The sequence below is a fragment of the Amblyomma maculatum genome, chromosome 2, assembly GCF_055883805.1.
Source record: "Amblyomma maculatum isolate TAMU_Amacu chromosome 2, ASM5588380v1, whole genome shotgun sequence".
NCBI lineage: Eukaryota > Metazoa > Arthropoda > Arachnida > Ixodida > Ixodidae > Amblyomma > Amblyomma maculatum.
In genome coordinates this window covers 182,696,849-182,720,293 of record NC_139345.1, presented here as the reverse complement: position 1 = coordinate 182,720,293, position 23,445 = coordinate 182,696,849, and the positions used below count along the sequence as shown (strand labels likewise).

Here is a 23,445-nt window from a genome sequence, read left to right as displayed (position 1 = left end):
CATTGATTTAAGGGGAGACACTGGTCTTAAAACAAATTTTATTATTATTAGAGATATCACAATGAAATTCGGTGTGCATATGTATTTCTTCCTGCTGTTTTCAATAATACAGTGAAAGCTCGTTAATTCACAACTCGTTAATTCGAAATTTTGGATAATTCGAAATAGTCATCGTGGTCCAGTCCGCAGTGCATAGAAGTCTATGCGCGTAACAGCTCGTTAATTCACTCAAAAATTGGCGCCGCCACCCATAATTCGAACTGCGCGCCGCCAAGCGGCGCTGTTAAAAACCATCGTTGGAAGCTTTCACGGCAGAACGATAGATGGCACAACCATCGGGGCGCCGCTAGGGTGCTGGAACAAGTACTAAACAGTCTTTCCTGCCGCGACTCCTTCAAGGAACGGCGTTTTAGTGTTATCGACCACGGTTTCGTGTTGCATTTCGTGAGCCCTCATTTTGCACGCCGCTTGTTGTGAGCTTGTGTCCGCGAGATGTGTTCGCGTGGGAAATACTGTGCCAAGACGGTGAAGGAGAAAGTGGCTATTTTACGCGAGGTGGATGAATGGAAGGCCAGCAAAGTGGAAATCGCGAAAAAGCACGGGATTCCACCAAGCACGTTGTCGACGTACGTCCGAAATAGGAAGGCCATCGAGGATGCCTATGAAGCCGAAGATTTCGCCAGCAACAGAAAAAGGCTTCGGTTAGCCAAGTATCCGGAAATTGAGACCGCTGTGATCACGTGGGTGAAAGAAATGAGAAGCGCTGACATTCCACTGAGCGGCCCAATTATCATGGCGAAGGCGGCCGATTTCGCCCTGCGCTTGAATGTGGAAGATTTTGTCGCCTCCGAAGGATGGTTTCACCGTTTAGAGACAGACATAATCTTGTCTTCCGGGTGTTGTCTGGAGAAGTTAAAGAAGTGGATGCAGAAACTTGTGCCACGTGGCGAAGCGGTGCTCTGCAGCAGTACTTAGAAAGCTACTCGGCACATGATATATTCAATGCTGATGAGACGGCTTTGTTTTATAAGCTCCAGCCCGACAGAACAGTAACATTTAAAGGGGACAGCTGCGCTGGCGGCAAGTGAAGCAAAGAGCGGATTACTGTTCTGGTCGCCACTAATATGACCGGAACGGAGAAGGTCCCTCTTTTTGTTGTCGGCAAGGCACATAAGCCTAGATGTTTCAAGAACATTAGGACGCTGCCGACGGAATACTCCGCCAACAGCAAGGCGTGGATGACGGGCGAATTGTTTAAAAAATGGCTCTTGAAATTCGATCGGAGGATGGAGCTAGGGAAGCGTCAAGTTCTCCTCATTGTGGATAACTGCTCGGCACACAAAGTCGACGCCGAGCTGAAAGCCACAAGGCTCGTCTTTTTGCCCGCCAACACGACTGCGGCCTTGCAGCCGATGGATCAGGGGGTGATCAAAAACATCAAATGTTTCTATAGGCGCCACATGATCGAGCGCATGACTTTGTGCACTGGAAACCAGAAGACCAGCACCATCACATTTCTCACAGCAATGCACATGTTGGTGCGTGCATGGGAGCAGGTCACGCCGTCCACAATTGCAAACTGCTTCCACCACTGTGGCTTTGCTGCCGGAAGTATGAAAGAAAGTGGCGACGATGGGAGTCCGGAGCCTCTGCCTGCGGCTGTGCGTGCTGTGCTGCAGGACGTCAGTTTTGATGATTACGTTGGAGTAGACAGCGATGCAGCAGTGTGCGGTGCCCTAAGTGATGAGGACATTGTCGCTGAAATTGTTGGGGAGCAGTCTGTCCCAGAAGAGGCAGAAGACGAGGACGACGAGGAGCAAGAGCCCGTGCGTCCATCCGCGGCAGAAGTTATGGGAGCGCTGAATGTCGCGCGCCTTTTCTTCAGCTTTGAAGAGGGGGAAGAAGACTCCCTGCGTCACATTCGCATGCTAGAAGACCGAGTGAGTACGGTAGCCCTCAGAGAGAAGAAGCAGAAGATGATAACAGACTTTTTTGCTAAATAAATGTTTTTCGTGCCCTCCGGGCATCAAACGCCTTCATTTTTGCTCACTTTCATTAGTTCGAATTTTGGTTAATTCGAACTGGCCTGGCGGCCCCGTGGAATTTGAATTAACGAGCTTTTACTGTATAATTTGTTTTACTATATCTCAATTAGTTGTCATACTATGGAAACATAACTGATCCTAATTAGGTCATTTCTTACGGGTGTAAGACACTTTGCCTCAATATTATTTGGCTCTGATTAAAATGTAGCTGTAGCCAAAGACCTGTCATGTGGAGCCACGGCCGGTCTCGGGGGAGAGCGCGCGCTCTTTCTTACAGCCTTCTCAATCGCCGCGGGAACAATAGGAACGTTTCTCCTTGAGTTGCGCTCTCCGCCACCGCAAGGGGCGCGACCTGCTCACTGTTTGCTCCGCGTCTCCTTCAGCGGCGGCGGGTGGCTTCTGCCTGGTTTCGCGCTGTCGCTCGCGAGTTTCGTGGTTAGTGCAGCCCCGAAATTAAAGAACACAGAACGTAGATGATGCAGCGGCATGTCGTCAACATACTACTCACGTGAACGGATATAAAAAAACACTGTCGTTAGCAAACGTTCGACAAGCATGGCATACATTGCGGCATGGTAGCTACTTTTGTCCATTTTAGTCCGAATTTTTCCCAAGCCTGTACCAGAATAGGAACAAAAAAAAAAACTGAATGAGAAGTGATCACATCGAAGCTTCTTCAAGGCTAACATGACAGCAGCTCGTCTGCTACAGCAAAACCGTCTTTAGCGCTAGATGCGGAACCATTCATGTAACACCGAAGATGAAAATAATTTCATAAAAATGTAACGTAAATTGCAAAATGCTTGCATGATATAAAAGATTAGTATAACAGTCAAAGTAAACGTTGTAGGGTTGAGTTTTAAATGTTATTACAATTCATATATTAGCCAATGTGTGGTATTATACACATTATTTTAATTTTGCAAATAAACATTGTTTTAATGAAATGTTTACATGATATTAAGCTTATTATGAAAACAATAAAAAATGCTATGATATTCATGACACCACTTGTGCTCGAAGTGGTAAAGAGAGGCCAATAAATGATGAAGGTGATGTTCGATGCAGTGACTTACAAATGAGTTCACCTGCTATATCGAAAGTATGCAAGAAACTTCTAAAGCGTTAAAGAAGGACACTCTCACTGAAGACTCATTTCAAGCCCTATATAGCGACCCATTGAGGCTCTCTTCGGGAAAGTAAGGTTAATGTGCGGAAGGGAATGACATATGCTAGATGCGAGGGCCGTAACAGCTAGCGGCACATGACTACATTGTCAAGAGAGACATTTCATATGAGAGCAAAATCAAGGCACTGAAGAAAGTGATGGCATCTCCTACCATCCCATTTCCCACTGTCACATATTCCGGTTTACCTTACACCGCTGGATATATCGTTTAGTTAATCAACTTCGGGTGTGACGCTTGCGGTATTCTTCTTGAAACTAGCGAAAGAGGCAGACCCATGTAGTACGCTCTTCTACGAGGACAATATTCTAGTGGTCTGCATTATCCGAAACCAGAACTTGTTGCCCTATTGGACAAACTTTTTTTTTTTTTTTTAGAAAAAGCTGCCGTGCACCTACTATACACATAAATGTTCTCGAAGTACTTAAGATCCTGATTCAGTCAGCATTTCAGAATTCAACACTGAGCTGCCCGAAAGGAATTGACAACAGCTATGTTATTAGGTCCGCTTCTTTGATATTTGAAACATTTCTCAGAATTCTTCTTCTCAGTTAATTATACCAGGAAAGTGACAGAGAAGACCGAGAGGCCAACTCCTTATGTGCACAAGCCGTGCAGGAAGATTTTGAGACTGAATTTTCTAGACGCAGGTCGCATTTTGATAAATTGATGAACATATAGTGCAATGTGTAACTTTGAAGGACAATTTTTTTATTGTTTGCCGCTCTTTTCGATTCTGCTTAACTGTTTACGCCCATTTCCTTGATTAAAAGTAGTCGCGAGACTACAATACATCTTCGGTCTTTCAACTGACTGATATGTTTTGAACGAAGCTAGAACAGCCCACTCCACTAGAGCAAGTGAAATTTTTACTATGTGAGTAAATTTTTGCTCTTTACTCTGAATCTGAGACACGCCATGAATTTTTGCCCGTGCCTCTTCTGATCTAAACGAAAACGGTAGTGGTTGACCGAATCTCCACCCAACAGTTCACCATGCACTCACGTCAGGTCGTGCTACACCTGCTTAAAACATTCTAAGGCACATTGCATAGTCTGGTAAATTTAGTTTTGTTCAAAACTTAGGGGTAAAAAATGTTGAAGTGTTCCCGAAGCCTCATTCGACCGTGCAAGGCCGCACTGACGAAGGAGCGTGCGTAAGCGGATTGTTGACTGTATTTTATTCTTCGTACACGATAAGTATTCAATGTTGATTACGGATTTTGTATAAACCATAAGGGGCGAAATGTCAGGACCTGCCGTTTGCAACTGACGCGGGCGAATCTAAAAGCGAGCGCGCGTTTCCCTTGCGCGTGAACGGCTGTAGTGGAGGAGCAGCAGTGGGGCGGTGGCGACCCCACCGAGGCGCGGCAGGCGATAGAAACAGGCCCCATTGGAGAGGCCGTAAGAGAAGAGAAGCGCTCTCTCCCTCGAGACTGGCCGTGGTGGAGCAATGCTTTTTATATTATCACTGAGGTGCGTTACCATATAAAAATGTCCAATTATGCCGATGCCCCATAACTTTAAGATCTAATTAGCTGACATTACTCACCCCCAAATTTAATATGTTCAACCTAGCAACAACAAAATAGCATAGCTCCATAGTTCAGTTCTTCCTGTATGCAACGGTGTAAGACTTATTGAAATGGTACCACAAGAACGTGATGAAAAGTTCCGTAAGGCTAGTCATGTTTGCAAAAAATATGAAGTTGAGAAAATCGACTCAGACTGCAGAAAATTTTGGGAGGAATCTTCAAGTGCAGATTTTATTTCAGTGTTCTCTATCTGTCCCCTTGCAAAACAAAACAAAAAGTGTCTTATTCCATCCAACGAACGAAACATTTCCTAAAAATTTGGAAGATGTGTAGTGTAAATGACGAAATTGTAAAAAAAATAAAATAATAAACATAAAGTTATGGTGTGTTTTTTTTTTTTTTTTTTTGTGAAGTCGACGAGAGTGCGAGGCTAGGATGTCCAGCTCCAAGGATAATCAAACGGTTTCTTGAAGGAACTAGCAGTCCCGTGCCAAGGGGGCCTGTGGCAAACAGTTGGGTGGCCCTGAAAAGCTCCGTTGTGACGCTCGTGCGATTGACCGCTCGCATCTTAGCGATCTCGCTGCAGGTTCCGTGCTTCGTGTGCACAATAAAGTTGTTAACGCTTTAATCGCGAACTCTGTACTGGCATCGCGATCCGCGCTGAGGTCGCGGTGAAACTCGCGTTGGGTCGCCGAATTTCCTGACAAAACGGACTTTGCGCCGACCGCTCAACACAGTGCGTCGGCTCCGCTGTAGAGTAGTATGCGGCGGCGGCGTCAGTGTATCGCGGCTGCCGTGATATTTTGAAAACCGATTTTATTGTAATTCCTGGCCGACTTCAGCGTTAATAATTTGAGTGCAGGTGCTCGAAAGGTTAAACCTTCAGAAAATGGGTGTTTCTCAAAATCTATTTTTTTACCATTTTCGACCGTTCTAAGACCCGCGTCTGCCCTTAAGCCACACGATGAGGGCTTCCTCAAGCTTTGGGTGAACACCTTGGCTTGCATTCTTTTTTTTTGGCACCAGATGGTTTTTCGGCCACTTCCAGGATCTTGCCCTTGTTCTTGAAAAAATCCGAGACTGTTTGCTTTGAAATGCCAAACTCCTTACCCACGTCAGCCAGCGATCGGCCGCTCATTACTTGTTTAATAATGGTGGTTTTCTTCTCCATCGTTTACCGACGGTACTGCTTTCCATGCTTCGATGCCATCGGCGAGGACGACAAGGACTGAGTGGGGGCCATCGCGGGCAAGCAAAATCCTCGAAGCAAAACCATGCATCAGCGTAGCGAAAAAACACCATGTGGTCTGCGATGAGTCTGCTCAATGAAAAAGCGAAACAGTCGTGGCGATGACGGTGCTTTCGGAAACTTTGGAAGAGGCGCTGGTAAACATAGCCAGCATGGCCAGACCAAATCGGTGTGTGACAACTAGGTACGGCTAGTACGGCTAGTTGTTCAAAGCTGTGACGTGGTTAGCAGACTGGGAGATAGCCAAAATGGCGGTTTTCAGACCTTCCGTCACGTCAAAAAGTCCGAAAAATTGGATCGCGGGGGTTCGAGCTTTCGAAATTTCAGGTGCCCTTATACATTGATTCTATGGGGCTCGTGGCGGTGCCGCGAAGACGTCCGGAATATCGGGCATGTCTGAAAATTTGGACGTCCGAAAATTTAGTCGTTGACTGTAAACCATAGACAAACCAAACTTTCATTTGTTCGTTTTATCATATAATTCGCTATATTCGTGTTCGTTATAGCAAGGTTCAACTGTAGGCCACAGACTCCCTGATTTTAATCTTAACCTTTTAAATGCTGCACTAAGAAACAATCATTCAAAGAAGAACATTCCTATCGACAATTTACATGTCCTTTCTAAAATAATCATTAAGAAGAAAGTGTAGCCACATTTGCTATGACTAAGCTGTTTTTTTTTTTTCATTTTTTACCGTGTTTTTTATGTACAAAAGACTTATTCTTATCTGGAAGAGCTGTCTGTGCAGTGCAAGTTTCTTCTTAGTATCTGAGCTGAGCACATACATATAGCTGCTTGCAGTGTCTTCACAATTTATGTAGAGAGAATTGCCGACAAAATCGCCCTGCTGGATTTTTCTTTTCCCATGCCATGGATGTATACAGCTCAAGAAAAAAACAAAAACAGGAGATTCCCCTCAAAGGTAGCCCGTCAGCCGATGACATCAGTCAACTTTTGTGACACTGTGGTTATTCCCATTAATACGCAGTGAACCTCCTTTCATTTACCAAAGAACCCTGCACTGTCACATTGGAAGATCTGAGCAGATCGCCTGCATTGCCACGAGAATAGCTGTAGGGAAGTTTTTTGAGGGGCAAAAGCTATTCTTTTCAAGGAAAGTATCAGATGTTCGAATTCAGCACTTCGGGAGACCATTTGATGAGCAATGACTTTTGCGACATAGTTTTGACGTGTCAAGAGTGACCCACACATAGTGCCATTCTATGGGCATGCGACCGCACTCTTTATGTCCCTTTCGCTGCCTTCACCTTCTTCACATGGGTATAGCTAGTTTGGGTGGGCTGAGTGTGGAATTACACCCAACAAGCATGCTGCCTCTCACTTCAGGCCACCTTTCCTGTTGGGTGAGACATGTGCTCTGTACTGCATGCAGCATGACGTCTGCGCCGCACGTAGCCGAACGGTGAGAGCTTGAAGGCATGTGATGGTGTCCAACATGCATAGCGTTCAAAACTTGGAACACTGTCCACGAGCTCTTTGTCAGATAACATCTGAAAACCTGTGCCCTATTGTTTGATCGAGAGAATGACACCATATTTACACCAGGAGGCGTAGTAGTGTGGGAAACCTGAGGTAGGAGTACTATCGTCTGGTTTTGAATTTTGCTACTGCCAAACGCCAGTGCTCCTGAAAAGTAACATTTGCATAAAACTGTCTGTCACTAAAAAGCACATAGCCTGTAGTCCTCTATTTTGCTTTCACAAAATCACAAACTGTTTCTGATTGCTTCTCTGCATTCTTATTCTTTTCGTCATATATATTTTTTTTTTTTTTTTTGCTGTGACAGACCTTCACAAACCCTGTGCTTCAACTAAGCCCGAAATGCATCCATTTGCCACTAATAACCACGGTCTCTAATTAGAGCAATAATGAATGCTATGGTTACGGTGCTTTTTGCAATCCTCATACAGTACAGTAAAGCCTCGTTATAATGACCTGCATTAATTGGGAAAATCGGATAATTTGGACAGCCCATCCGGTCCCATCAACCACATATACTATTCTATGGCGTGAACCTCTCGTTAATTTGGACAAATTGGGCCACCCTTCGGTTAATTCGGATAAGCGGCGGAGCTCACATTGGTGCAGAGCGGCCATGAGGGCACAAAGGAATGCATGAGGGCACGGAGGAATGCATGAGGGCAGAAAAGGTGAGGTGATGGTGATGATGGTGGTGGTGATAGCGGAAGCGGCATTGGTGTTCAACCGAAATGTAAAGATGTCATACTCATCGCTGTAAACATCTGCCAAGAAGGAACGATGGGATGCTTCCTCGTTTTTGTTGCCCGGCTACGCCTCGCCACTTTTTTCTTTGTGCTTGCGCATGTGTCGTGGAGTGTTGAGTTGCCAAGTGCATTCGTAATTCCTTTTTTGCGAGTTGTGCACATGCTATGGGTGGAGTGTGGACAGCGTTATTCTCTGCAACAATCCCAACAGCGCTGCATTCTTCAGCTTCTGCGATGGCTACCGTGGCACCAGCGAAGCGCGCGAAGTACGTGGTAAAGGACTTGGCCGAGAAAGTCGAAATACTGAAGGCAGTAAAAGAAGGAATGCCGCGGCAGACCATCATGTCAAGTTTCAACGTCAAAAGGAGCACGTTGAGCTCATACATAAAAAATGAAGCTCAGATTTTGAAGGCATATGATGGTCAGCAGTTCTCAGACAAGCGGAAGAGACTGCGAACGGCAGCATTCCCGAAGCTAGAGGAAGCACTGCTTCGATGGATTGCAGACGTGCGAAATTCGCAACTCCCCTTGAACGGACCCCTCATCTGTGCACAAGCAGAAAAGTACGCCCTAATGATGTGCATTGATGGCTTCAGTGCATCGGAAGGGTGGTTCGACCGCTTTAAGAAAAGGCATGGTTTGGTTTTTCGCAGCGTCTGTGGCGAAAAAGGGGCTGTGGATGGAAGTGTCGAAAACAGTTGGAGGACTGAGCTTCCGAGGCGCCTTGCTGCGTATGAGCCCTGTAATATATTTAATGCAGATGAGACTGCACTTTTCTACAAGGCCCTGCCAGACAAGACGCTCGCATTTAAAGGAGACTTGACGCTCGCATTTAAAGGAGACGTTGTACTGTACTGCGCCTTTTTCTTTCTGTGAACCAATTATTATTATTATTACTATTCGGACGAGGAATGGAAAATTGAGTTTCATGCGTGCCAGTTTTGGAGCATTGGCACTGATATGCATACACTGATAAGAAAAGCTTGGATTTGGGTAAACATTAAAAAAAAATGAACTGCTCCCTGGGTATATGCGGGCTAGCTGACAACCATTGTTGCTGTAAAACTGCCCCCTTTCTTCCATTTCAAAGCAAAGAAACGTGAGGAAAACATCAGAAGTGCTGCATAATGTTTAGAATCAACCGGTCATGCAGCAAAGCACTGTGGTTAGCTTCACACGAAGGCCCGGTGTCGGGGCAGAAGTTCAGCATACCGTGTAATTCCTTGCCTCCAGGACAGAAGTTGGATATTTGAGGTTGAACAAATAAATAAGTGAGATATCTTTTTGTGAGCTCATCCAAGTGGCTTTCTCTTTTATGAGGTTCTTGCCGATTGGGGTGATCATTCATTCTCGGTGGCTGTGAAGCCATCAGGGAGCGGAGCAAAAGGGCCAAACCTGTTGCTTAGCCAAGGATGTGGAACTCGCACTCACAAGGGGCACTTAGGCATGGACAGTCTAAAGAATGCAATAGCAGAAGGCTCGTATGGTCTTCTTTGGCGTAGGATAAGGAAGCTTCTTGGTAGGCTATGAGAGTTGTTCCACCAATACTTGCTGCTTTTAAGCTTCCCACCATACAAGAAGCTGAAAAAAAAAAAAGAATTCTAAGGAAAACAAATGCCAAAAGGTATCTGCTGATCCCCTTCAGAAATAAATGTCACAAAATCCATGGGATACTTACAATACACTCGTGTGGGCTGCATTAGGCAACCCTTAGTCTCACTCTGGGCTCTACACACAGAGGGGAGAAAAGTGTTCCAGGGGTAAAGGTGAGACGTAAGCAAAACTGTGCAGATGCAAATTCAAGCACAAAGAAATCAACAAGCCAAAACGTTAGCACAAAGTGCCACTTGTGAATATTCATAGTTTGTCTTCCTTATGAAAAACTGATGTTGAGGAGTTGCAGTTCATTGTTATAAGTGTTTAGAGTGTGATAAAAGATGGGAAAAGGATTCAGGATTAATGGATTTTAGGTGACTGCATGACGTGACAAAGTACTGTGACATGCATACTCAGTGGAGGCCATGCATTTGCGACCCCTCGCCCCCTCCCCATCTGTACAAACTAGTTATTGGCACCTGCTCACCGCAGGTAACCCTTTGACATATGGGTATGCAAACTTTTTTTGTCGCCCGCGTCCACTTTATTAACATCCTCTTCTTTGAAGGCTTATGTTGCAAAGACACCATCTTGGCCTTGATGTGTTTGTTAGGTTCTGAGTGGTAGTTAACACTTGCTACACCACCTAGTAGATGACAGCTGGCTTCTCCCAAGTCTTTCTAATTTTTGAACGAGGAAAGATTTGTACTGTGACAGCTGTTGAGGGCATGTTTTATTGTTCTGCTTTGTCATTGGCATAACATCAGGGACAAATGAGGAGGAAAAGGAAGAGAGCATGACAAGGTAGGAAACTAGTACCTGCGCTATTCACATGGTCTGAGTTCCCAATTGGAAGCTGTTGTTGGAGAACGTCGCATCACATAGGACATAGGTGTTGTACCCATCGGCGACTTATTTCAAACACCCAAATAGCACCGTATAATATTGTTATGCAGGAAGCTTGCCTGCAACTTGTGCAACAACTTTTACATCTGTGTAATCTGCACAGTGTGAATCATAAGCAGAGCAACAGTTTGTCTGCATTAAAGTAGTGCTTGAACTCACGGAACTCAGAATGGAGCAAAGGATGAATGCCTGGATGCTTTTTTCCTCTTCTTGAAAGACACATGATTTTGACAGCAGTTCAGAGAAAGCGTTTCAGTTAAAATGAGGTTTTATTTTGATATTTTACTGGTAGCCCGACAGCAACCACAGCCAAATGCATTTGGCATCCGACGGGAGTGAGTGGGGCTTCTGTGCAGGAGGGTCCCCTGACGCCATCTACGGTGCTGGAGTTGAACAAGTCCTATTCAAATAAACGGACCAAGTTCAAGATCTCTGCTGTGGTTCAGAAGGAAGCGGCCCAGGTGAGAACACCAGTGTGTGGGAAATTTGGTGATTTCTATTACAACCATTGCAATGCAAGACTTTTGATGTCCATGCCTTGAGGGAGGTGAGTTCCAGTGTAGCTGTCAAATGAGTCGACAGAACGGAGGATGCTTAATGTTCTGGCTTTCTCAATTGTGTGCTTGCAGCTCTGCAAAGGACCAATCAGCAGGAAGAGTTTGTACTGCCTGAAAGCACTGCAAAAAGTGGGTCATGAGTTTATGTTACGACAGTAAATGCAGGCAGAGCTCATTTACATATGAGTTTAAACATTGTTCATTGGAGCTCAGTTTGTCGCTGTTCTGGGTTTCCACTTCCAAAGTTCCCACTTCGGCAAAACTTCAGATCCTGAAATTTATGTTGTAGCAAGGTTCAGCTGTACAGTAAAATCTCGTTTATCTGGATCTCATTAACTTAGAAATTCAGATAACTTTGACTCTACGCAGTCCCAGCAAGACTGTATTATTCATTGGTGGCAAACTCTCATCATCTCGGAGGCATTTACCCGCACATAAATTAACTTGAAGAACTCCGATGAGAGCTGCCGACTTTCCCGCGTTACCATGCGATACTGCACGCACCACAGCGCACATGTGCATCCACAGCAGGCGGGCAACAGGAAACCCACACGAGGCGAGTCGGTCTGCGCACTGCTCGGCAAAAACGGAAAAAACGGTGACAAAAAAAGAAGCTGAAGGACAAAAAATATGATGTTGTTGATGATAGCAGATCATGCGAGCAGTAACTAGAGGGTGCTGGAAAAGCCACATCACTATCATCATCGTCAGGGCGGTGAGACTTTACACTGCTGTCACATGGCTGCGCTGGCTGTATGCCTGAGTTCAGCGTCAGCTGCTCTATTCGACTGTGCTTGGGGTACATCGCAATAGACAATGCTGTTGCCATCGCTGGCATGCTGGCCGATGACGACATATTATCGGAAGTTCTAGATGAAGACCGAAATTGTTCCGACTGTGAAAGTCATGAGCAGCCACTATCATGATGTCGCATTGTGCAAGAGGCCGCCGAGGCTCTCGCTGTGCTGGAGGAACTTTGCATCGGATCACGCAACAGTGAGTGCGCACACCACTACTCGATGGGACCATAAAAAATTGTTATCGCGCTTATTCCGACGAAGAAACAAACAAAATTAACAGCTTTTCATGAAATCAAGTTATGTGTATGCCCAGTACATTTTTTTGTGGTTTTCTTGGTAAATTCGATAATCCATAATTCAGCTAACTCGGATTTTGCCGGTCCTTTGAGATCCACATAACGAGGTTTTACTGCATATCAATTTGAGCTACTTTAGATTATGAACTAATAAAGACAAAGGGAGAAAAAAATGTGGCGGCACCAAGCTCCACCTTTAAGGATGTGACGCGACAGCATTAACAGCTCCCATTTGCCAGCGACACTTGTGGATCCTCTTTTGCATAAATGCACTTTGCTACCCGTTTAATCATTCATCTCTTAGTGAGTGAGTGCGACGTGGTGCTGTTGGAAAGGCAGCAGTAGAAAGGATGTACCATGTTCATGCTTCTAGGTTGCACATGAGCTTATCTACAGCTGCATTCTATATACCGAAGTATATGTACAGATGTAAAAAAATATTTTTGCAATCTCTCTTAAGTTCAGCACACTATCTTGCATGGACTAATGACTTTCACTGAATTTGGTAACTAAACTGTCCAGTTACAGGCCATGAAAAGGGTCCAGGGATCCATGGAAGTGCCTAGGTTTATTAAGGGCTAAGGCATTCGTTTTTGGAATAATGATCTCTGTTATCAAGAGGTGAGCTGAGGGCAGTGGATAAGTCTGCTGCTGCCTGGTGTAGTGTATGCAGGCTGTCATGCTAGGTGTTGGGAACTAAAAGGAAATTTTTGCTGCTGCCTGGGCTCCTTTACTTTCAGACTGCATTAGCACTGTGGGACTGATCCTTTTGTTGCCTTTATCTGTTGATTGCACTTGGCAGGCACCTGGAGCTGCTTTTGTGTCATGCGCATGTACGGAAGGTGTGCGTATTCACTCTCCGTCTACTCTTTCTCCTTTCCATGTGTTGCAGCAAGAGCTGGAGCAGACGCACAGCTCGGTGGACGAAGACCGCAAGCTGTACCTGCAGGCAGCTGTGGTTCGCATCATGAAGGCCCGCAAGGTGCTCAGGCATAACACGCTCATCCAGGAGGTGCGGGTAGTGTCTCTCTTCCTTTCTGGAACTTCATTTGCAGCATATGTGGAAACAGAAAGGCCAAGTGACAAGGAGCAGAGTTTAAATGTCCTCAGCTGCTGCCCAGAAGAGTCTGATTTGTCATATGCCACCATTAAGGGTACGAGGGTCTTGAAACTTTTTTTTATTTTTCAACACATCTTGTTGAAGTTTAGTATCAAAGTGCAGAATAGAATACTGATTTCAAATATGCATTTAAATCTCATGTATCTCAGCTCTGGGAGAAGCTGGTGCTGTATAACTATCTGAACTGGATCGCTTCTTTTGGGCCATTATGGTAATTTCTAGTTAAAAAAAAAGACCTTTCTTGGGAACATGCAGACATTTCGAAATGGCCACTGTACATCCTAAAGCTTTCCTAATTTTCTTAGCGTTGATGTATTAGCAATTAGACTAAATTTTGGCTAATTACCGCCCCATCTACTTTACCAAATGCACCCCCTCGTATGGACGATCGAAAATGATGCACCTCCTCTCCCTCCATAACTCAGCACACGTCAAGTCGTGACGGCGCCCCATGACGCTCTGTCCCGCCCGCCTAACTTTGAAAATTGAAAAAAATTTATTTCCAGTAATATACAGGAAATGGGCTTCGGGCGAAAAGCTTGGGAGCGTCCAATGAGCGGGCGCACCCATCAGCCCCACTGATGTCAGTGTAGAGGTTTGCTCGCGGAGCTGTGTCGCCCCACTCGGTGGCAAGCGGTCACCAGGAGCACATTTTACATATTATTTGTAAATTATCGGCTCCACGCAAAGTTTTCAACTTTGGCTCAAATAGTCACAAATACCATCTCTATGGATTTCCTGCATTACAGCTTTATTGAAAATAGCATTTCAGGGGACCCTTAAAGACAGCCTCTTCACGCACTTTCTGCTTTTGCTCTTTACCACTGCCCAGTGGGGCATTTATGGGAAGCCAGTGGCGGTTATCCATATTCAGGAGCACTGTGATAATTAATAATAATAATTGGTTCACAGGAGGGGAAGGTACAGTATCTGTCTCACTTATTTCTGTGAACACCTGAACCGCACCATAAGGAAAGGGAGGAAGGTGGGAGGGAAAGTGGACAGAGTGAAAGAAGTAGCGTATTGAAGGGATACCGGACACTGCTTCAGAAGGGGCACTGCTTCGTTTCGCTTCTATCGAAATGCAGCTGCTGGTGGTCGGATTCGAACTCGGGTACTCCGGCAGAGTAGCTGGGCATCTTCACCACTCTGCCACGGCGGGGTGATGGCAATTTTCTAATTTTTGGATGATTGAGCCTGGCAGACTGGCTTGTCGAAGTTTAGCATAGTAAGGAGAGGTTTATTAAGATCAGCAGTTCACCGTTACTGTGTCATCTCGGAGCCTGAGGAAGGAAGCAAATGCAGTACATTGCCAGCCATCAAAGTCTCTCATATGCCTGTAAGGAATGTGAAATCGTAACTTGGGCGAATGTTAAACTTGCTGTCGTATTTGCCCAAATGTAGCACGACCATAATTATAATGTGATTGTGACGTTATTGCAATGTGCTTTAGCCCATGCAGAGCAACAAAAAAGAGTTTCATTATTCAATAACACTGATTCAGTTCTATACTCCGTTTCATACATCAGGTGCAACGCAGCGAAAGCTATGCAAGTAGTCCACAAGAAAAAAAAAAGGAGGCGTGTCACTACGTGCTCGTTTTGTGGCTAGTGGTTCCTGCTGAAACGGGCTCTATTCCAAGCATACGCGTTTGCAATAACTTGCTTTGCATGCCTAGACATCTTCGCAGTGCGGATCTTATAGAAAAAATGTGCACCGAAGAACCAATTTCTCAAAAAGAGATGCGCAGCTCAGAGGGCACAGCCAATGCCATCTAGTGGCACAGCTGGCAAGTTTGCAGGGTAGCGAAAGCGCGACACGAACGAAAATGACATAAAAGCATATAATTCACCGAATCCGATCCTTTCTCCCTAAAAAAGGTGCTCTTTAAGAAGTTAATTGCAAATGTAAGATGTATTAAGCTTGCAGACAAAATAACTATTATTTCCTCTCGTCAAGAGCAGGCATTATTTTTCATTACGGCGAGCGCAAACAAGAGCTGTAGCTTTGGCAGTGTTGCACTTGATGTATGAAACGCAGTATAATGAAGAGGCATCTTTTCACTGGTTTCAGTCAAAGAAAAAAAAGAAAGAAAATTCATGCTGCACTTGAGCAAATGATACTGTGTTATGACACCAGGTGTCAGTGCAGCAAATTAAGGCTTTTTTAAAGGGGGTTTAGCCATTTTTCTTTTTATAGTATGGCTAAAGTGAAATAGAAGTTGGCTACAGGAATCTCACAGCTTGTGAACAGTGTTTGCTGCTTGATATTTTTGCTGTTAAAATTATTTGAATGCTTTTGTTAGTACGTTTCACTGTCACAAATTTGTAACGAGTGCGCAGGCGGTCGAAATTACTCCATGTCTTCTCTCTTTCCACTTTCACTCCCACCTTCCTCACTTCCATTAGGGGGGAGTACTACACCTATCCTTTCCTGCGAACCAATTACAGTGGACCACCGATTTTTCGGACACCCAATTTTTCGAACATGCTTGATTATAGGGACTTTTTCCCGGCACCAGGACATACAAGTCAATGTGTTACGCGGCTCAAAATTTTGGACACTCTAGGGAGAGCTATTCGATTTTTCGGATATCCCAAGCATCAGCGGGCCAACTGCCACACATTTTGAGCGGTGTCGCCACCATCTTGTTAGTTTACTTTTTCCTTCGATAGCCTCGAAACCGGTACCAGCCTTGCATGCCGCTTCTCAGCTAAACTGACGCTGGATCGAGGCTATATTATTTATGTCGCTGCCAGAGTGCTTTTTTTTTCTTTTTGCTTGATCGCTTCGACTGCCTTGTTCCTCTCTGTGTTTGCTGTGCCTTTCACATGTATTGCCGAGCATAGCGAGTAGGCCTAGCTGTGATCGTGCTGCGATCTGTCGCTACTGTGGCTCGCATTGAATTGAATCAGCTTCAGTTCTTCAAAAAGCTGTTTCCGGATTTTATAAGGAGCTTTTTTGTTGTTGTTGTTGTTGTTTTTTTCGTTCAACGCGGCAGCGAGGAGGCACTCAACGGAGTCGGTGTTATGATCCAGTGGTTCATAATGGGCATCGATGTTGTCGGCCTCGAAGGCACCAATGAAGTGAGGCAAGTACCTCACCATGTCGATGGCGAAGAAAGCGGCTATTGTGAAGCTCGTGGAAGGTCGCCGATCACAGGCAGTAGTCGCGAAAGAGTTTCAAATTTTGAGACAAACAATTTCAGACATGAAGAACAAGCAGAAGATTTCGAAGGCGGCAGAGAAGTTGACTGGATGTCATCAGAAGAATGTAAGCAAAGGCACCTACCCAAAGCTCGAGAAAGCCCTCCTCGTATGGCTCAAGTCAATAGTGGCCAGCAAGGTTCCTGTCTCCGGTGGCCTCCTCAAACAAGAAGCTGAGACGATGGCTCTTCAAATGAACATTCAAGGTTTTAAGGTCAGCGACGACTGGCCACGAAATTTCAAGAAGCGTTTCGACCTCAGGTTTAAAAAACTCCGGCAAAAGTGCAGCTGTTGATCTGAGTGTTGTCGCGGACTACTGCTCTGAGAAGCTGCAGTTGCTCTTACAAGAATACTCGCCGAATGATACGTTCAACTGCGACGAGACTGGACTTTTTTTTAAGCTTATGCCGAAGAAGACTCTCGTCTTTGCTGGTGACCCCTGCCATTGTGGAAAACATAATAAGGAGCGGATTACAGTTTTGGTTGGCAGCAACATTTCAGGGAGAGAAAAACCGCCGATGCTCGTCATTGCCAAGTCGAAAGCCACAAGGTGCTTCAAAGGCGCGAAGATCCTGCCTGTCTTGTATGAGGCTAACAAAAAGGTGTGGATAACGCAGCAGCTTTTTAAAAACTATGTGAGAAAACTGGAAAACTATGGAAGTTTCACCAAGTAGGCCGCAGAGTTTTGTTGTTCGTTGACAACTGCGCTGCACACGGGCACATTCACAGATTGAAAGCTGTGCGCGTCGAGTTTTTGCCACCGAACACGACAGATGTCCTGCAGCCAATGGACCAAGGTGTGATCCGAAACCTCAAGGTCAACTATCGGTCACGCTTGCTTTCGCGTGCGGTAGTGTGCCTCGACAATGGGAAAACCTTCTCTGTCGATTTGCTTGAAGCACTTAGTATGCTCGCCAATGTGTGGAAGTCTGTGGCACCCACAACGCTGCGCAATTGCTCCTGTCATGCGGAATTCGTGCTGAATCACGAGTCGGCTGCCTTGTACAAGGAGAGCATCGTCGAGCAACTGTCAGGCTGTGAGCAGTCCATTGACGATCTTCGCACTGCAGGTGTCGAAATTCCATCAACCGTCTCGTTTTCAGAGTTCACAAACATGGACCACGAGTTGGAACTGTGCGCTGGACTCACAAATGCAGAAATTATTCGCCAAGTGCTTGCAGAGTTGGAGAGTGGCGACGACGATGACTCACCTGCAGCAGCGCAGCCGACGCAAGCTGAGCTGATGCAAGCGCTCGCCACCCTTTCGTCGGCATACGGCGACACTACGACTCTTGCCGAAATTCAGGCGGACCTGTTACCACGGAATTGGAGCATAGTGCAGAAAAGCATTCATGAGTTTTCCTCAAAGTGAATTATAGGCAATAAATTGTTTTTGTTTTTTTTTGGTGCATATTTCTTGTTTCGGACATTTTCGCGATTCGTTGAGAGTCCAAAATATTGGTCGTCGACTGTATTATTATTATTAGTGACCAAGCTCAAAGATAAAAATTTCTAGCCAGAGCTGTCTAATTTTGTTTACATTGTTCCGTTGGTGTGCCCAGTGTATGTGCGTGAACGAAATGTGCTAGCCGTTTTCTTGAAGCGTTTCAACAAGAGGCCTCTGTCGGAGGAGTTGCTGCTGGGCGCTTGGCAGGACAGGCAGTGCGGGCTCTTTGCCATTTTTCTGTGCTCCACCAGACTTGTCTCACACTTGTAACGCAAGTTGCTGTGCCTGCATATATTTTCATATACCTTCTCCCACATCGTCGCCCATCATGATCCGCTTTCTTCTCCCCTTCCCCAATGCAGAGTAGCAGGCCAGATTTTCATCAACCTTTCTGCCCCTCCTTTCAATAAACCGATCTTTCTACGCTGTTCCGTAATGGTCACAGTATTGAGCTTGCAGTTTCTTTTTAGAGTTGATTGCCATCATCTTCTGTATGCTCTGTGCCGAGCTGTATTTGCATAGCATTGAATATTTATATTCCAAACTTGCTGTAGTAAAAGCTCACTCATTTGGATCCTGCTGCATATATTGCCTGTATGCAGGGACCACACCATCGCTCATTCCTAGACTTCATAATATGAGCAAAGCCCCGCTGGGGTGGCGCAGCGGTTACAGCGCTCGATTACTGTGCCCAAGGAAGCGGGATCGAATCCCGGCCTCGGCGGCTGCGTTTCGATGGAGGCAAAACGGAGAGGCATCCATGTGCTGTGCGATGTCAGTGCACGTTAAGGAACCCCAGATGGTCGGAATTTCCGGAGTCCTCCACTACGGCGTCTCATAGCCTGAGTCACTTTGGGACGTTAAACCTCGCAAACCAAACCGTAATATGAGCAAACTTCTTTTTATTAATTTCATTACATAACCGATGCCCTGAGGCAATAAATATTGTTCTTAAAAAAAAAAAAAAAAGAAGAAGAAGCCGCAGACAGTTGTGTTCTGTTGACTGGAAAATGAGCAACCCAGACCTGACAGGCAGGCATGAAGCTGTGTGGTTAGACTATAGGGGGACAACCTGGGCCAGGGGGCGTTGCACCGTTGTGTGCGTCAGCGCCCTCCATGGAGACCTCGGCAAAACCTCCGCGCAGAGCAGCCGCGTCGTCTGCTGCGCGCTGCATTCCAAATCGTGTTTACACGCGCGCGTAGTTGCTCTCCTTCTCCGGCTGTGTTCTGGCCACCATCACGTCCCACCAAAGGGGGCAAAAAAGAAAAGAAAGAACTGGAGTGATAAAATGATGATGCGCTTTTTTGCAAAACTTGTGTGGTAAACGGTAACGGGGTGGTTGTCGGCTTCTTTTTTTTTTTTTTTTTGAGTATATCGTACCGCTCGCATCTCGCACCGCTGTTTGTCCCTGACGGTGCCGCAGCAGCCACCGCTAAACTGAGTCGGCCTGTACACAATCCTGCTTTGGGAGCTCAAAACTGCACACTTGCTAGAGGAAATAACTGCGCAGAGCAGCTGTAGAACTAAGAAGCAAAGCTTTCCATGGAGAGATGTCCCCGTCTGCATGGAAAATCGTCAGGCATTTTCTTGCTGTTGTCTCGTGGAGGGAAAGAAAACTGCCACAGCAATGGCACGCCTCTGATTCGGGTAAAGGATCCAGGTCGTTAGGATGCAGTGATCGTTAAAGGTAGATAGGTCATTGATTTTGGACATCAGCGCAGCAGTAGTGAACTTCCCCTGGCCTGGCTGCTGTCGACAAAAAGCATAGGGTTGTTTTTGTGTTGTTTTGTGCCGTTGTAAGGGAAACATCAAACACGTGCCGAAGACAGGCACCACAGCACCAGTAGCATCCTGTGTAGTCGTCACCCTACTGAAGCGAATGGGTCATCGTAGATGGCAACGTTTAGTTTCGTTGACTTTGTCGAGGGGTTGACTAAAATGTCTGTCCCCAAAGGGTTGAATGAGCCCCTTTCAAGTGAGCAGTCTCAGAGGGAAAGGAAGCTCCCCAACTGGCGCCCGGAGCACTCATCGTTGTGTACACGCATATCAATGATTCTCCTCGAGAAGGCTGCACCCTTCATTCTCTGAAAAACATTTACAGAGACATCGGGGCTTCCGCTTTATTCTTTATTCTGACACACCTTAACACAAGCGGTGCCGCCTCGGTCCTCAAAATACCCGTCGCTTGCCTCTCGCCTTCGAGTAGCGAATCTGCGTTCATGTTTTTAGTTCTTTTTTTTTTTTATCTCAGAGCCTGCCAATAAGCTCTCTTTGAAAACAAAGTTTGTGGCGATTGTTTTTCGTGACCTGAAGTGGCGCGCAGTGTTGGCAGTTAATCATAATTTCTCGCTTTCAAAAGCACCGATAAAGACATGTTTTCAACCGGCCTTTGTCAGCCGGGGAACCGAAGAAAGCCAAGATGAGAAACCCCACTGGCGAAGAGCGCTGGCTTTGTGCGCGTCTTTCCCCTCCTCCTCATTCTCCTCCTGTTGCACGTGCACGCACGGCTGTGCCTGGCATGCACTCCCGTGCGAGTGGTCTGCGCACACTCCACAGACAGCCGTGCGCTGCGCGGCTGCACATAGGTTTTGTAGTTCCTCTCCGCCTTGCCAGAAACCGAGCACTGGCGTCGCCGAGCAAACTCCAGCTTGTGTTCTCTAATTTTCAGCTGCTGGGTTCTTCGACCGTCATCACGTCTGAAATTACTTGTGCGTAAAAACTGTGTGTACTCTGGATAATGACACGCCATTTCAGTCATACCTCAACACAGTGTGTCATCAGGAACCCATCTAAGCACACAGAATCTGATGGCAAGGACTATGTTGGGAGGCACAATTTTCAGAGGTACTGTATTTGATTTAAAGAGGAGTTGGCATTCATGAGTCCAAAAAAAGATAAAGGGGGTGGGCAGTTAATTATGAAAGAAGATGCGGAGAGAAAAATTATGTTGCTATTCGGTGCCCCGGCGAGTGCCACTTGCGAGACAGGTTTGCGGACATGATGAGAATCCCATTGCATTTCATGAGGATGACTGCAGGTGTCCCCTTTCTGTTTACAGAGAAATTCTTACTCGGGGTGCAGTTACTGCGATTACTTTCCTAGATCAGCAGCCTGGAGCATGCAGTTTGAGCCATATAGCATATAGCAGTAACAATTTGTACATGCTAATAAATGTACATCCCCTTATTCCTCTTTTATATCTGGGGTACCCCAGGGCACCGTCCTGGGGCCCCTTCTTTTTCTAATATATATAAACGATCTGCCTAATAACATTTATTCTAACATTCGCATGTTCGCAGACGACTGTGTCATCTACCGCCCTATAAATAACAACGCTGACCTTATGCTTCTTCAGTCTGACATCCAACGTGTATTAGCGTGGCGTAAAACATGATTGATGTCCTTGAATGTGAAAAAAACATCTCTTATCATTCCATCGACGTCATTCCCAACCATCTTCACGCTATGTTATCGGTGACACTGAAATCGCTTCAGTAACAACTTACAAATATTTAGGCATCCACTTAACACGCGATCTGTGCTGGTCTTCTCACGTAACTCACATCACTAACAAGGCAAATCGTCTTCTCGGTTACTTCCGTCGAACCTTGCTTCAAGCACCCCCATCAGTAAAATTCCTGGCATATTTAACACTTATTTGCCCCAAACTAGAGTACGCTTGCACCATCTGGGACCCTCATCACAATAGCCTTTCGGCTACTCTCGAAGCAGTACGAAATCACACTGTTCGATTCATTTTCTCAACCTATTCTTGTAACGTTAGTATCTCTCAATTGAAACGCAATACTAACCACTGAAAAATGGCTAGACTGTGTTTGTTTCATCAATTTTGCTACCATTCTTTCCTGAACTCCATTATCAAACCTGCCCACCACATCTCTGACAGCACAAACCATGGGAAAGCTGTCTACCCTCCCCCTGCTCAGACATCTGCACATTTATCATCCTTTGTCAAGTCAGCAAAAAGATTGCAATGACCTGCCAGATGCCATCATGCATGACACTGACCCATCATCATTCAGATCATCAATTGAACATTTCATTTGCTGAATGTACCACTCCCTCATGTAATACCCCTTCAATGGGGCCTTCGAGGTATTCGTAAATAAATGAATAAATAAATTATGGGTATTATGCAGTTACAATGCGAGCAGTACATTGCAGTGCATTAGGTCACCTTTCAGAAGTAGTTTGTGTGTGTCTGTCTCTGTCTGTTCTAAAACTTTCTTAAAGAAAAATAGCCGGTGTTGTAAGCTTCTAAATGTAAAGTGATGCTTGCTGTAAAAGGTGCATCTAAATCACTCTGCCAGCATTCGCCTGAGGTGTCCCTTTTCCCCTTGGCCTGATGCAGGTAATCAGTCAAGCAAAGAACCGGTTCGTGCCCAGCATTGCCATGATCAAGAAGTGCATTGAGGCCTTGATTGACAAGCAGTATCTCGAGCGGACACCAAACTCCACAGACGAGTACTGCTACGTCGCCTGAAGGACAGTGCTGCAAACACTTTCTCTTTGGACACAACCTGTACAGAAGCAAAGTTGCCCTCGCTTAATAAATGCATTCTCAGCCACCCGATGCCTTTTGCTGGAGAAGAAATCAAGGCATCGAGCAGGGGCTCTGTGAATTTTGTTTTCAGCGTCATCTTTAATTCTGGGCATGTACCAAGTCCAGAACAAGCCGATCTGCCTGGAAAGCAGCTACAGGGAGCAGGACATTGTAGGCTGCAGGTGCAATTAGCCCTCAAATAAATTGGCTGACAAGTGCTGCACTGTAGGGATGTGTTAAATACTGATTTGAGACACGCTTATGACACAATTCTAAAACCTAGACAACCACACAAGTCCCTTCACCCCACTGCAGAAAGAGCCAATGCCACAGTCATCCCTGGGAGTCCATTTCATTATTGTGAATTAATGTAAAGTAGGCAGGAAGCCCTCCTCCTAATTGTGCAGTTCCTGTGCAGACAATGTTCTGCAAAGTTCTGTATATAACGCCCCTGCCTACTTAAGGGAAGTGATCAAGATTCGACCTTTCCATGCATAAAGAGAAACACAGTGGGTACTTGCCTTTGAGGTCGGCTTACTTATTGTTTGTTTTAGAATTTCACGATAAACCCGCGCTTCTACACTAAAAGCAGCTGCCTGACCCGTCCCCGTTTCTCGGCTGTGTAAAGGAAAAAACTAAAGACGAGGAAGATATCACTCTGGCGTTCGAAACTGCACTGTGAGAATGGAA

At 45.7% G+C, this 23,445-nt stretch overlaps 1 protein-coding gene across 1 annotated transcript in view; it reads left to right on the top strand.

Annotated features, from left to right (window-relative positions):
* Window positions 1-22,782, top strand: part of Cul2 (cullin 2) — a 99,277-nt gene extending 76,495 nt beyond the window's left edge. Inside the window, exons 15-17 of the mRNA XM_084595568.1 lie at window positions 11,121-11,225; window positions 13,310-13,429; window positions 22,564-22,782. Of these exons, the coding sequence (XP_084451694.1) occupies window positions 11,121-11,225; window positions 13,310-13,429; window positions 22,564-22,695 (357 nt within the window). The 3' untranslated portion in view covers window positions 22,696-22,782. The remainder of the gene's footprint in view (window positions 1-11,120; window positions 11,226-13,309; window positions 13,430-22,563) is intronic.
* Window positions 22,783-23,445: the final 663 nt, after the last annotated feature.